The sequence below is a fragment of the Topomyia yanbarensis genome, chromosome 3 (genome assembly GCF_030247195.1).
Source record: "Topomyia yanbarensis strain Yona2022 chromosome 3, ASM3024719v1, whole genome shotgun sequence".
In the NCBI taxonomy this organism is placed as follows: domain Eukaryota; kingdom Metazoa; phylum Arthropoda; class Insecta; order Diptera; family Culicidae; genus Topomyia; species Topomyia yanbarensis.
Window position 1 is genome coordinate 174,334,367 of NC_080672.1, and position 16,624 is coordinate 174,350,990.

Consider the following 16,624-nt stretch of genomic DNA (forward strand, 5'->3'; position numbering starts at 1 on the left):
GGTGAACCAAAGCCGTCAACTCCGCAGCTCAGTGGTGAATGGTTCAATGGGTGGTATGTTCATAAAGCGAAGAACGAATGAAGAGTGTTCGTTCTTTTTCAGATGATTCGTTTTCCAAGCTAATACGTCTTTGGTTTTGAAAATTTGGGAATATTTCCAGCTTTGGCTTCAAAATCTATTTAAAAAATATTTGTATCAGTGATCGATGCTTAAGCTGCATAAATTGTTCCAAATTATTGAATCAGAACTTGTTTTAACAGTAGGTATAAATCAACTAAATGATAGTGTCAACCTTTTAGCGGTTTTGATCGTTTTTGGTTCCACGTTGCACAATTGATGATGCGCCTTCGTTTTTTTGTTTTCGTAAAATTCGCGTTTTGTGCCATCAATTTTGACCGACTTTTCACGATGGCTATCTGTGTTACAATTTACAGCTGACTTTATTTAGATAATCATAATAAATTGCGAAAAAAGATATTTCGTCCCAGAACACCTAGCAAAAAACGGTTCTTATCCACCTAACCTAACGATGAGACATGTCTCATTACTTGTATCGCTCTCTATGGATATTATAACAATCGAGAAGATTTAGAACATTATGTTTCGCTATAGTTTTTTTTAAACACACACACACATGGAACAACATCGGTGCGAGAAATTTCAAAGGCCAAACCAGATCAGTGCTAAAGCGAAAAATTGAACTGTGAAATAGACGAACAATCGAATCATTACTAATGCGTTGGTAATAAAATATTTGAGCTCTTCATTCAATGTATTATGTATGGAAGAACTGAAATTTTCCTAAAGGCTATCTATATATGTAGTGCTGGGTATGCTCAACGCGACTGAGAACTAAGCACAAAAATTGCAGCATTGATAACACACTACCTCTGAAGTAGCAAGTGATTATCCAACTTACCTTTCAAAAGATAGTTAATTTTCACACAACTCAAACGTTGGTGATGGACATCTGCTCTCAGCGCTTTAATGTAAGTAATCTATCAATAAGAATTTTACACGATACAAGGATATTTCGGATAAACAGAATCTTCATTAGAATTCCACATTAATTTTAATCCTTTTATTATTTTCCATATTTTTTCCTATAAATATTAACACAATGTTCTTTCCTTTCTTATATGCTTACCACTGTTTATTGTTTTCCACTGCTCGACATTTAAATACTTTAGCAATGTTCATTCCTCTCCAAGTTCCCACTTATTCTTAACTCCTTTTCCGACACTTATTTACAACCTTTTTGCAGTATATTACACTTACGAGTACATCTTGCCTGTTCTTCTCAACATTAGTTAGTTTCGCTTGTCCACATATTCGATAGTGATTTTTATCCTCCAGTAACGAAATAAACCAAAAAGAATACAAAGGGAGAACAGGTTTTCTGTTTCAACGATTTTGCGTTCATCCCATCGATTTTCTTCTATACAATTTCTGGGTTATTATTTGTTTTATCATGTATCGATACTAATTCGCTTGAGATTTATCTAAAATTTATCTATTTTCTTGTTCGTCCATCCGCATTGCGCTCCCCATTCATATCGGCTTCGAGATTATCTGATTCATTCTCACTGTTTTGCTAATCTTTTTTTTGGGATTCGGTCCGCTTCCTAAGCTAAAGATTTCCTTACATGCGTGTAAAAAGGCGCAACGTTAAAATGCTATTTACAAATTGTTCATTCGTACGAACCTAAAGAAATTTAACTTGTTAAAAACTTCCGTAGAGCATTGAACGAATAATATCTTTTTTGATAATGCTATGAGGAGTTTGGTAGGTGGATGATTGCGCTATGTTATGTTGGTACTTTTTTGCCTGTCTTTCTCCTATCGTGTGTAAACTTATTGCATTGGAACTTTTCATTTCACTTTGAGCTTTAGATGTTTTTTTTTAAACTTTAAAAAATAGTTAAAGAAATTCCAGGCATGTCTTAAAGCAATACGAGAAAATAACAAGTGGCTTAAATATAAAAAAGTTTCGCTGATACAACATCGATGAGCTGCTCACTTGGGTTTGGTCTAGTTTATAAAATCTGTACAACCTATATTCACGTCGATTTAGATCAATAATACTGATAGGTGGATTGCCAGTTGCCAGTTGCAGCATCCAAAGTGAGCAAGTGAATTGAGATTTATTTGCTTTTATGACATATAGTGAAGACCCGTTTTTAGCAGCCTTGGTGAATTTTAGGCTGGTAAAACAGGGACAATGACATCGGGACATACATTTTTCTTTCGTTTTTAATAAACCGAAGCTCTTAAAATATGCTTCTTTAGCCCCTAGATATAGTCTCATAACCCTTTCTGATTATTTAGTTTAAATTTCCCTTAAAGGGGTCTGACGGCGCAAAATCGAAAAAAAAAATTATTTTTGCATATTTCGGATCTCTAAGATAAGAAAAATATGCTCAAGCCTTTACTCGAAATCAACTTGGTTAGTTTGCTAGAGCCCGTCAAACTTCCAACCATCAAGTTTCATGTGAGGCTGACAAAATCGGGTCAAAAACGCTGATAAATTCAGAGGTAGACAAAATCGGGGGCTGATAAAATCGGGTCTTCACTGTATTGAGCTCTGCGTTCGGTGATAAATCTTGACAACAGGTTAAAAGTCTATGTTAAATCAACCGCAAATAGAACAATAGCATTGTGACCATTGAACTATGCTATTGCGCTATAGATCCAAAATGATAAGTCATAAAAATTTCAAAAGAACTTGTTCTTTAGGTAACGATCCATATTGGCAGAAAATCTTAGAAAATGTTCAATAGAAGATCCCACTATACATAACATCGAAAGAATGCTTTTTATCGTACAAGAATACGGAAATTGCACGAAACTAAGAGATATTTGAAGACTTGCTTTTGTAAGCTTTAAGCAGACGTTGAACTTTGCTCCATTTTTTAACAATTAACAACAGTAAACATGTGACGAATTCGAAAATGTGCATGATGAGGTAAAATTTGAATCAAAATACCTGCTGCGTTACTTGTACCCCATTCGACGGTTTCTTCGAGAAGCCAGCAAATAGGCTTTGAGCAGCTTCCCGGCACAAACGATCCATCACTTCCATTAACGTAAATCAATGTATCTGACGGTCGATGATTTGGCAAGGGATTTGAAACTATGGCTCTTGTTTCCATGATGATAAAAACAATATACATTGACATGCGCAGGCTAAAGTGGATTTTTCATTTACCAAAACCATATGAGCGACCGAAAATAAAAGTTGCAAAAACAGAACATGCTTTGTAAAACCCTCTTCAAATATATTAGAATGTAAAATTCGGATATAAACTTCAGGCATAAAAATCTGACAGCAGCTTTCCGATGTAAGAGTTTAAAAAACCTTTAGTATAAAAACCGCAAAACAATATATGTATCCGGTTCTTATAAAGCACTTTGCTTCATCTGACTTTTAATCTTGAATGTAACGTTATACGGATTTTCCTGTGAATAAACTATTTATTTTTACCGCTTTTTATACTGAAGGTTCATACTTGACGTTTTCGAGTGATTATTACGTTTGATATTTATATTCGATTTTTGTATTCTAATATCAAAATAGTCAGGAAAATACATAAATTTTGAACACGGCATATCATTGCACAGAAACGATATTATAGTTCGGTTTTCCTCGAGCAGTGAGCATTTTCGGATGCATTGGATTATTAGTTTGCAAAGTACAAAAAACAAACCTACCAATCAATTAAAACCGGTAGCTGCTTCAGTTTCATGATGTCATCGTCATACCGCGGAACGAAGCGACATTTCCAGTCCTACCGTGTTGGCAAGACCATTATTTGCATTTGTTTGATATTTTTAGTCTCGTTTTGTTAATTTTTTAGCATTTTACGTGATGTGTTATGCAAACAATGTCGAAGTGAAGTTTAATTTTACGACCGAAAACAACTAAACAAACGCTGAACACAGAGCAGAGGAGAACCGACTCCTTCGCTTAAAATATGTAAAAATACTTTCTGACGCCAGCTTGTTTTGCGCGATCGATTTTATGCTCCAAGCAAAGCATCAAAAATCAGAAAACAAACCCAAAAAAGAACAAACAATATTTGTAGTTGTGATATGAGGGTTCACTTGTAACTATATGTACACAATTCGTTTAAATGCAGAGGTCTGCGAAAAAATTTAAACATAATAAATCTGTTTCTTCTTCTTCTTGTCTCACTCCAGACCCATTAGGAAATAGTTAACAAAAACAAATAAATTACTTAAAAATTAACTATCACTTAACAATGCTAAAAAAATTCAGTAATTTTTACCAAACTAGTCCTTCGTTTTGTATATTCTGAGGTTCGGAGAAGTTGCCGGAGGTCATGAATTCAGGGCTACCGGGCCGAGGGCCACCGATCATGTTTTCAGGTGCACCCCCGGCTCCGGCGTTTCCCGGTGGACCATTCGGCTGGCCGAGAAAGTTGGTATCCGGTGTCATACCGCCGAAATCGTTCACCATGGGGATCGGTCCGGAGTGGTCCATTGGTCCTCCTGCATGTGGATGAAAGCTGTGCGTTAATTGTTGTTTGATCGGCACTGTGAAAAAATTGAGCACTCTTTCACGACTTACCCGGAGCGTTAAAAGGCATTGGTCCCGCGCCAGGATGACCGGGAAAGAATGGTGCATCGTGCGGATGAAACGGTGGACCACCATAACCAAAGTCGAATTTACCGTCGGTAGCAAAGTACGGAAATCCGGGCTCGTCCAGTCCACCAGGAGAAAGATTCATCGGAAAGCCACGCATTTTTCTGGCACCACCAAAGAAGGGCCCCCGACCCATACTGGTGAGTTGCTTTAACCTTCGTTCTTTCGAGCGTTTGTTTTGAAACCAAACCTGTAATAGAGGATGAGAATAAAAATATGATATAATATGACTCCTATAACCCATTCAGAAAAAAAATATTTCAACATCTTCATGAGTTTTCGGCATTCCAGTGACCATAACATTCGAACTAGAACAGGGAAAAGACTGGTTCTAAACGGCACACCAGTAACGATCTTCTAAATTGTCGTTCAAATCAAACTTTTTATTGTTATTATAATAATTTTATCGACAACCGTCTTGTGAATCAGTCCGCCGTAAATCGCCGTCGGCAAGAGTTCTTTGAACATACCCCATCGTACCGTTTGTGTTGTTCTTCTTGTCGCGCACAATCCCACTCGTTTTACGGTTTGGTTCGCGACGGCGTGTAAATAATTTTGTCTCCTTCACACTCACTTTTCTCATGACTCCTCGCCATCCGCCATTCTTTGGTCCCGCTTTTTACGACGGGACCCTCGAAGTTCCAATGCGGCGGGAGAGATGAATAACAATCGGAAAAATTAGTTATGAGCGATTTCCCTCTTTGCTCTTTTGGAGGAACTGTTTTTTTACGACCCATCACAGATTGGACCCAGAAGATATGTATGTGCCATGTTCCGCTCGATTGGTTGCACCAATAGCATCCGTGAAAAGTTAGTAAAGGTACATCAAATGATCTATCCTACTAAATTTCCATATTTTTAGGAGTGTCTGACTTTCTCATGGTACGCGAAATATAAACGATCACATCAAAACAGTAGGCAGTGACAGAACGGTAGATTAGGTTGGATGATTTAGGATTTGTGCTTCCCAAGTAATTCCGGCTACAAATCATGTCATAGGTTTAAAGCTACTCTCATCACCATAATGCTGTGAAGGCAAATAAAATCAACAACAGCCCAGCCCGACAGTCGATCTCCTGGTGTGTTAATCTTGTCGGCGTTTGGCCTTCCTGCCTCGCATGCTGATTATAGTTATCTGGAGCGGGTAGCGCCCAACAGTGAAATTGGGTTTTAAGCTGTGTGTTTTACGAGCCGCGATCGATGCGGTTCTCCCGTTGCTTAGAACTTTTGGCCGCCTTTGGGCACGCATTTGATAACATGTAATAACGACAACGATTATACTGATTATTTTAGTGATGATGATGATGATGGGTAACGATGCGAAGTGTTTTTAGTCCAACCGCTATATGCTAATGAGAATATATTTTTAAAATTTGCAGTTTAGCGGTTCATTTAGCAGTTGGACATTTCTTTTCGGAACGAACCTGTCTGATCAACTGACCGGCTGCATGCCGGCGACTTGTGATCATATACAGTGCGGTTTACTTTATACGCGCACTCATAATTTGTGAGATTTATTGTTTATTTCGCTGAATGGCCATTCAGAGGCACCATTCGCAGCTGTGAGGAGCGTTGGGGTTTTTAATTCACGTATTCTCAGGACTGTATTGATTTAAATGTAAATTGCAATCACCCATATCTTTGAGTGGGTGCCTTGAGTCCTTGAGTCCACATGTTCATTAGTAAGTAAAGAATTTTAAGATGGGTTATAGGCACCTCAAAATGCTTCATTTACAAATAAAATAGTAGGATTTAAAAGATATAACTGTAGAAACAATTCCACTAAATAATAATGTAGAATGGTTAGCTACTTGTTAAAAGATGATTTACAACACATTCCCTGATCCGTTCTTAACCATTTTTGGAGAAGCACCATGTTTGCTATTGATCATAACCGCCAAGTCGTAATGTCATACTGACGATACGGCCATCCATTAAGTAAAATAAAATAAATTTCGATTAATAATTCCTTCAGGACAAATGATCGAAATGATAAGAGAGTTGTACAATTACCAAATAACTGTACCTCACTATTTAATATATCAAATAATACAGTAATGATTTCTGTAATCGGAAAAGTTACCTTCTCTCGTCTCGGTGGTTTAAGATGATTCTGCACCAGTTAATACTTTGCAAAATCTATTCAACCATGTTGCAAGAGTTGCTACCTGATCAAGAGTGCTAGTGTAATGACAGCAATAATTTCAACCACTGAATGTAATCATTTCATCCATTACTTGGTACCGCCCGGTTCCACAAGAATCAAGCCGACCTGCTATAGGAGAACAAAGATCGTCGAAGTGAAATCTCAACTCACATTTCTCATCATCACTGCTGTTAGAGAAAACTTCTTACTGGATGCGTTTTTTGTGAGATTTTCTTCTTTTTTTATACCACTTGACGTACAACCTTCCTGTGTCAAATCGCCCATCATCATACCTACCATCGCATTGGTTCCCCATCACACGGATCCTTCCGCCGATGGGTCTTGAGACTCTCCGGTGGCAGCGAACAGCGAAGCAAAAACCATCGATTCTCGCTAGCTGGAGCATGATAAAAACTACAACGTCAGAAACGTGCAAGAGTGAGAAAATCCCCTAGCCAGCCTTGGTGTGCCCACCAGGAGGTGGTTCGACGGGAAATTTGTTACGCCATGAGAGCATAAAACGTTACCCTGCGCGATCAGCAGTGGCGGCATCGGTAACAACTATGTTCCATGGTATAACAATTTCTCATCCTTCTCCCTTTAGTGCAGTGAGGGGGCACTTTCTTCAGGTTGCAGAATGATATTTCGACTTCAGTCTGTTTTGCCACTTCCAAATTTATACACAAGCACGGCAAGTTTTCTGCTGATAGACTGTCGATGAAAGGAAACATCAAAGCAACCACTGCCCATTTCTCCTTTGGTATAGGCTTTTCTTTGTCCTCCTCATCGTTGATGGCTGGTTGCTGAGATGGACAAAATCATGGTAACCGTGTCCACCCCTACCATGCTCGATTGGGAGCTTGTACGACTCCCATTTCCAGGCCTTCGGGCGCAGATGATGATGATGATGATGGCGTCGCAACCTATTGGCCAGTCGGTGTACTCGTAGCTAATCATGTTTCGATGACTAAGCGAAATAAGCGCCTTCTCGACCTTAGGCAGCAAGCTGTATGTACCACTACATAAAACTTTGTTATTGTTTTCATTCATTTCATGACTTGTTTTCGGTACTACGTTTTACAGGAGCAGTCCAACAAAGTTATGTTGTTTGTAGTCTGCTACGGCAGCACCGCCGCAGCGCCGTGACCATGTCGGCACTCGGTGCGGCGGTGGCATGTATAGTCATCGACAGAGAAGCTAAACTGTCCGTAGCACATTCAATACAAATGGAAGGATTTCGATCCGCAATGACTCAACACTCGAGCGTTTAGGGTCGGGTCGTTTTCTTCATAGATAACGGGACTTTTTTCTTGATTTTGAATATGTATAGAAAAGTAATCTGATTTGACGTTCTTATGGAAAAAAATGGGCGTTACTTCAGTTTATGGAAAGGCTTCGATTTTCCACCTTCATTTTTTAATATGCATTTTGAATATTTTTCATGTGCCTTGTGGAATTGCGGTGATGCGCTAGTCTCATAAATCAGAAATCGTATGTTCGATTCTTCAACAAAAAGGATTGGTACTGTCAATATTAACGCAGTAATTGTATATTCTCAACATTACTTTGTAACGGAATGACTGACTGTGATTGGTTTTTTGTACGAAAAGTGTTTTATTTTCATATTGTTCAGAATCTATATTTGCATCTTTAAGTTGGGTTATTCTTCAGACAAACTAACAACAACGTACCAAGCTCTATTTCATAATGTATCTGGTGAAAACACTTTTAATGTCTGGACATCAAGATCATCCAATAACAAAATTGAATTAGATCCTTGGAATCCCCTGATTAGATTGTTATATAATAGAAGTAAAAAGTAATGCAGCACATCAGAAATTGACATAATGTCCACCAAAGAGGAAGTGGATAAAACAAAGATCATCTGATTTAAACCGTGAGGCAAAAAGCGCCTAAGTTTGATAGAAAATAGTAGAACCAAAAAAGGGGTAAAAACAATGGCGAATCAAGAGTAGAGGTCCTGGTGGTCCGAATCCCCTCTCTCCCGAAATATTCAACTTGTTGAAATTTTAAATTTAATTTAGAATTCATGTTTTTGTATTGTTTGACGAAGGACAATGAAAAAAAGTATATCCACGAACTATACGTTTCTAAATCGAAATTGTTTCCCGTGGTTGATCAAAGTCTATTATCTCTTTCCGGACAAAACCAGCCTAGAGGCCATTTGGCAACAGACGGGTTAAAGTATCTCAGCAAAGATTCGATCCATTGGATTCCTGCTACTACGTTGTAAGAGGCAATTCAAAATAGGAGCGCTCGAGACAAGGTGCTCCTCTATTTTGTTGGATGAAATGGTGAGTTAAGCGTAAGCGATTATTTGAAAAAATCCCCCAGGCCAGAATTCAAACCTGCAACCCATTTGACTCCGGTTCAATGCACATACTCTTATGCTATCCCTGGGATATGATGACGTCCCAGAAAGAACACATGATTATCGCATTGGCCACAATGATCGTAGCCTGCCTTTAAAGCGAGATCACGCACAACCGCAGCTGCCACCCAACACATTTGATCTATTTTTTTACATAAACGCTTACGCTTAACTCACCATTTTTCAGAATGTTCTTACTTCTAGTTCTGCAACAGTGTCCTTTATCATAGCCGAAATAATTATAATATTCATCCCCAAATGTGACCGCGTTAGCTATAAGGAGCTTTAGGCCGAGAAGATTGACCTGCTTAGTTCTCAAATCAGTGGAACGTTTAATCGACCACCACATTCGGAATATTAGCTTGTGCGAGCACCACCGATTCAATGCAAAATGCATACCAAAGGGGCAAGTTCCTTCTGTTACACATTGTTGTCCATAAGATTGAAAAAGCTATTTCGTAAAAATAATCAAGTGTAGGACTATTGATGGTATTTATGAAAACGTGGAAGCAGAACGATCTTATGGAATACCTTTATATTTACAAACTGGGTACACACCATGCTTAGCAATTGACATCTGTGCTCATCGTTAGGACAAGTAGTAATCAGGAAACTGAGTGTCTGCGGTTGTTCTCCTGAAAACTTGTTGCCGATGGCTCATGAATGGCTTCTTAATGAACTCGGATTTCCAACATATGGTTTCGATGATGATTATCATATAATGATCACCGGTATTTACGGTATTCACACTTTTTGATTTGATACTGCAAGCCTTATCCGATGTTCAGTAATAGTGTCTTCGTGTTGGACTATCAATTAATCCAAATAAAACATCAATAGTGCTTTTTATGCAACCAACGATTACAACCGAAGCTCGTCCGTCTCGCAGATCAAGTTTAGTACTTTGTAGTGCATTTCGACTCAAAATTCAATTTGAGGTCAATTTCGACTCAAATGCTAGTAGGAGAACATGGGGAGACTTGACCAGGTTTTCAGCTAAACCTTCATAAATCACTAAAAAAGTTTTCAATCCTTGAGATTATAATGAGCAAAGGTATTATGCATGGTCATAGTTTTTGCAGACTTCTTGATTTACTTTTTTAAAACTTATAAAAAAATTCTGTGATCGTTTTTTGGGCAAGTCTCCCCACTGCGGGGGTTATGTATTAAGTCCGTTAGTTTGTGGATATCTCTTAATAAAACCAATATTTGATTCAAATATTCATTAAATGACATTCTGACGTGAAAAAAATACAGCTTAGCTACGCATCCTCCGCCATCGCGTACAGCATCACACCCGCAATTTTGATGTGTCATCTCTCCCACTTTTAGGGGAGAGATGCCGCACGACGGCATTTTCCTCTGAAATTATAGATGACCGTTTTTCGATCAGAGTGCCTTTCAAAAGGCCCCAACTATTCTACTAATACATGATTTACTAAAAAAATCGAACAATTTAAAAAAAAAAACGAAATTTTTATGTGGTTCTGAAATTTTCCGTACTAAGCGATACAACTAGTCGCACATAATCATTTATATAAATTTTATGAGTTAGTCATAAGGATTATTCTACATCTCCATTATTGTAATTCTTCGAAAGACAAACTCGCAATATCATATTATCGTACAAAAGTGATTCTATATACGAGAAATAAGAAGTGGGCTTCTCTCCCAAAATTACCCTATTATTTAAAGTATACCAACAACAAAGTTTTTAATACAACTTTTATTGTTCTGATATTCCGAAACGATTTTCAGAGTGTATGAATACAAATCATTTTTTGATTGAGTACCAATCCAATAAAACATGTATAACGTTCTCATAATTTATTTTTAAAATAACTATTTGAAAACGGATTGTTTGTGATTCAAATAATATCTTCTACATCGTTTGTGCTAATGCGTACAAAAAGCATTAATTTCCATGAGGCCAAAACGGATATTATTTTACTTTGCAAAAAGACTTCGCATTGAGAAAAGTACTCTCTACTTATAAAAATGTGAAATAAAAAAACTCATAAGGAAATCAGCGCTCCAAAATGCGTTTAAATTTAACATAAAATAAAAACAAATGTTCCCTTAATAAAATAATTTTTAGATACGCCCTAAAGCAAATTTGGACCAAATTGAAAATGTGGGAGACAAAGCCCCGTATTAAAATAACTTGTGAAGATCAGAGCTGCAAATTTTCACCAAGTTGTTTTGAACTTGAAGGAAGAACAAATCTCAAATCATACGCTACTATGTTAACAGCCGAGCTGCTCAATCATTTTCCATTCATTTTCGATGTCATTGACCCTGTGATTATCTATGTACTGGGATATTGTCAAGGTTTTTCAAGCAAAAGTACTCTGAACATACTTCTTACTGTTCGTGTAAGCTTGAAAACGCAAAATATGTCAACATTTAACCTAAACGAGTCTCTACAGAGCAGATGACAACTTTGGTTGGTGAATGAAAAAGCATCAATTTGAAATGAAGGCGAAGTGTTTAGTCATGAAAATCACGCCAACTTGAAAGTTATATGAAAAGAATTAAGGGAATTCATGGTTGGGTTTGATTGAGCTCAAAGTTGGCATTTGAAAATAAAAATTTGCACCACTGGTGAAGATGAGTAATTCGATAACATTTTTGAAGATCCTAAGCACTGAAAATAGTTGAATTAGAACCAATTAACAAATTATTCGAAAAGGTTTTTATAAAGTACAAAAATTTCCCGTATGACACTTAAACATAGACAAACAGAGAACACTCGAACACAATGTTTCGCAACTTCAACGGTCAATTTAAATATATTTTTAGTTGGGACAAATGTCGCGAATGCGATGGTAATGTCACTGACAAACGCACTTTAGTGAAGAAGATAGACCATTGGTACACAATTGTTTCCGAGCACGAGGGATAACCCACTTGCAAATGAGTGTTTAGGACTGTATATAAAGAGAAGAGCTAGTGTTTCAACTAAATTTGTTAAGAATTTTCTGATTATAATGCTAAGTAAAACTGTTTTAATATATGGAATTTCCTATCTTTATGGGACTGATTTGCGATCACGGGCAGTAAAACTCATGCTAAATTTACATTCAGAAATACAATGTAGTGCATATGTAAAGTACAAAAAGCCTAAATGATGCTGAATGAATTTGATCAGAGGTTCACAAGGCATCGAAGCCCGCATGAAAATTTTTCCTTGAATTGCATTTTTTTGAGCGCTAGGTGATTTTTCTGACATTTTTGAACTTTGTATATTGTAAACTCAAGCGAAAAACTTTACACCTGAGGATGTTAACGATAGTCGATAGCGAAAACCACATGCATTTTTTATTATTTGGTCACGTATGCGAATATATCGTGATTGGCTCGGATATTGGTATTTTCATTTTAATTAAAATAATATAGGTTGTAGCGTTTGGATTTAAGCTTGATGGAATAAAATTGTTTAAGATCTTTTACTATAACTTTCGAAATACTAAAATTTTCGAAATTCGGCAGTGGTACACAATACCAAATTCCTTATCCTTATTTTGTGCAAGGTCTCGGAATGATAGGTATAAATTTTAATCCTCGGTCTGAATTATATCTAGCTTTAACATTTCGTTAAAACATTTTCATGCGCAAACAAACAGCAAAAAACACATTACTGATCAGGGATACGTATTTCCCATATATGGAACAGAATCCCGTACTCTTTACGGTTTTCTACAGAGCATAACGTCATTATCGGTGGTCCCAACGAAAAGGTTTTGCCGAACCACTAAACATTGGCACCTTATAAAGTTCCGCGTTTTATGTTGCCCCTTTAATGATGCATGGGAAGTTTTATTACCGGTACTTCGACGAATGGGAAGAATTATTGCCTGAAAATCCTTGACATATTTGACTGGTTTCCTTCTTTTCCGTGAGGCCCGAGAGATTCTGTTGAAGTCGAAACCAGGCTGCAAACACCATCGAAAAAGGCTCTCCTGTCTCTCAGAGCAGAATTTTGCATGTCTAATGACGATTTAATGCTTGCGTTCTTCTGAGAAAGGAGGCGCGTAAAAATCATATTATTTTGACAGCCTATAATAACGATCGATAAATTATGTGCTTCAGGGTACACACCGTCGTCGTAGCACCTCTCACTCATTCAGTCTCGCTTCGATCAATATCGACAACAAGCAACTACCTTATGTTGGGGTTCCTATTTCGACCCACAAGGTTGCTTATCGATTATTCTCTTGTTTTCATCCATCAGCGCCTGATCACCCACCCTTTCGACAGTTCAGTTCCTCGAGCCGAACTGGGATGATAATCAATAACAGAATTTCGAAAATCGCACCCAGCCGACAGCAGTCGAAAGGCGACCCGGTGGGATGATTATCATACGGTTTTTGTTTATTTTTGTACAATTTATTGATTTATCAAACCCGCCACAATGGATGTGCGCCAAAGGCTGTGTGCTGAGTGAATAAGAGAGTAATTTAGTTCGGCGGACAGGAACCGGATTCGTCGGCACCGTGTGCGTGAAGGTAATTCAATAATTATACTGTTTCTTCTACCATCAACAATTGAATGTAACATTTCTCACAAGAGGTGATCATTTTTTTTGTAAATTCAATCGAGACGTCGACTTGCGAAGAGATGATTTCCAACCGTTTTAACCGAAATCGCTTTGACGTGCTGTGTTATGTAGCCGGAGGGAACACCGGGTTCTGAGAGCGCAACCACGACAGGGGGGAAGGTTCGAACTGCGCACCCACCGTGGTGTTGTCTGGCGTGTTGGAAACAGTGACATGTGTCGGTTCCGCCCCTATCAACAGGATATCGATGTTCGAGGCCGTTTCGTGCCTGGTTTCGGTCCCGTGTGTCTGTTTCGGTTCACTATTCGCCGCAGCACTTCGCCTATCGCGCGGTATGCTGCAGTCTACATGTCAAAACATTTTGTCGGGGGAACTAAAGCAGCAAAATTCGTGAAAACGAACATGTGATGACCGATTGGATCGCGGGGATAAGATGTTTTGAGTGGCCGTAGGAGTGTTATTTCAACCCTATAAGCATATAACCGCAAAATTGTGGATGCTCTTTGTGAAGGAATGGTTCCCGAAAGACATATTATATAAAACGTGCTCATAGTGAGGTATGAATTTATACATCTACAATCAACATAAACACAAAAAACTCAATTCTTAAACTACTATTCCACAGAAAACCGCATACCTAACACTAGTTCTTATGCCTAAACGGGAATAATAACTCACGCGTAGAGTAGAATTGGGTCAAATAGGTATGGGGGTACAATTGGTATAGGGCCTTTGCAGACGTCGCTAATGTTGCATGAATTAGATATACGGTAGAGAACTCCGTTAACGACTGTCATATCAGGTATTACAGTGAATTGGTTGTAGTAGTTATAGTGTCGTTTAATTTTTCGCGTGTTGTTCTGCGAATACCCATTTTCTTTCGTCCCCAGTGCAGTACATCAAATCAATGTAAAAAATGTCAAAGGAGTTGTTTTCTGACGTAAAAATTAATGCTGAAAACGAGTATTGGGCTGGTTCTTCGATATTTTTTGGTTTGAAAAAATACGGGCCTCAACATGAAACACACGTTTGGGGACACGACAGGTCAGTCGTTTGGAGGCACTATAGGTCACTACCATTAATGCAAAGTGCCAAGCAATTAATTTCAATTGAAGACTTTCAGCCAATTTCCAAAGCTCTACTGCGAATCTCGAATCGAGGCCGAAAGCGACGTACAGCTGAATTTCTCACTGATTTAGTAATGATGGAGTCTTTACAAGTAAGCAGCTACAGCTAAAAACAAACAAGCAACCGCCGAGGCTAATTTTTTTAAATATCTGCGGTATTCATACTCTTCAAATAAAGGTAGAACTGCTGATTTTCTAGGCTTTGTTCAACCTCTAATAAAGTGACCTATCGTACCCCAGATTATAAAAACGGCGAAAAAAGTACCTTCACCTTAATAGATTCAGCTTGAAAAATATTTAGCTAAGTATAAAATCATTATCACCAAAACTTTTCCCAGATATATAACCTTTCCAACGAGTGCTTGTTTGTCTAAATCGGTGCAAAAATATCACCGCACGAGCTCGCCAAAGAAAACTGACCTATTTGACCCCAGAAGTAGACTTTATAAAGTTTCTAATAAAACATATAACCCCAGAAAAACAGCACTTTAAATCAATGCAAATAAAAATATGATACAATAAAACTTATTATAATTCACCTAGAGGTGCAAGTGAACCTTTCCCGATTATCCACACATTGATTCCAAGAAAATGTCTTGCGTTATTATTGCAGTTATCATCTCCCGTATGCGTTATATATTTTTCTATATCCACGAAATTTCTAATTTCATTTTACTATTTATATTGTCAATTTGATTGATTTATTCCTTCAGTAACTCACCCTAATCGAAATTAGAAGTTCATTTTTACTTGTAACATCGTCGTAACAAGTCGTTGAAGAAACCAAGCAAGAAACCTTGTGAGGGTGGCTGAAATAGGATGTAAGTCAAGTTGGTCGGCATCTCTGGATCGGCTCACGTTTCGACTAGTTGCAACAGTTGTGAGCAGGTATGGGAAAATTCGTTTACTCGCGCGACTGCTGCTAACTGTGGATCACAAAGTAGGATAAGCTTTATCCTCAGTAATTAACCATGCATAATAACTCACCAAGCGAAAAGGCTGAAAAAGCTTCACAGTAGGTCGCTAGATGGGCAAACTGCGAACAAACGATGTGCTGATGTACTTCTTCATTGGTTGCTCTAGCTTTGGCTCGCATGTATCATTATCTAAGCAAACAGAAAGCATCACAACTGAAGAAAGCTTTCTTGTGGATGCCGAATGAATGGTTCGTGATGCGATTTTTCCCGTGCTTGTTTATGCGTAGACCAGTTACACAGAAAAGGTCAGCTGTCGGACTAGCAACGGAAGCTAACGAGGAAAAAGAAGAAGTCGGATAAAATTGGAATATCGTTGTCTGGTGAAATTTCACCGGCAATGATCTCTCCATCGGAGTGGCTGCAACTAAATGGCTCGCGAAAATGGTCATCGGTATCGGGAGAAATACCGCCGCCGAGAAATTCTCAACCCCAGCTAGCAGATAAATAGGAACGAGTGGTGCCGAAAAGGATAAGAAACCCTGCGAAGGTTATTGTAAAAAGGTGTAAATCATTATGGTCGACACCTCCGGACCGGTTCGTGTCTCAACAGGTGACAATATTTGCAACAGACCCGAGTAGGTCAGATAAACTCCGAAGGTTGGACAGCAAGCAAAAAAGTAGCAATGGAAAAAAACATCAACGATTAGCACGAAATAAAAAGAGCAAGAGCACGGTCCCTACTGAAGTAGTACTTAACGGTTGCTTTGATGGATGAGGATTGTATGGTTTAGGTTTCGTCGGTAAGTTTAACTACTAC

General features: G+C 38.2%; 1 protein-coding gene across 3 annotated transcripts in view; it reads right to left on the minus strand.

Moving 5' to 3' along the window:
• Window positions 1-1,066: 1,066 nt before the first annotated feature.
• Window positions 1,067-16,624, minus strand: part of LOC131686769 (LIM/homeobox protein Lhx5) — a 158,627-nt gene continuing 143,069 nt past the window's right edge. For 2 of the 3 annotated variants that reach the window (XM_058970752.1, XM_058970751.1), the window contains 2 exons: window positions 4,592-4,856; window positions 1,067-4,512 (listed from right to left, as the gene is read on the minus strand). In XM_058970752.1, the coding sequence (XP_058826735.1) occupies window positions 4,286-4,512; window positions 4,592-4,856 (492 nt within the window). In that variant the 3' untranslated portion in view covers window positions 1,067-4,285. Of the gene's footprint in view, window positions 4,530-4,591; window positions 4,857-16,624 lie in introns of all 3 variants that reach the window. The other variant, XM_058970753.1, reaches the window with a different exon arrangement.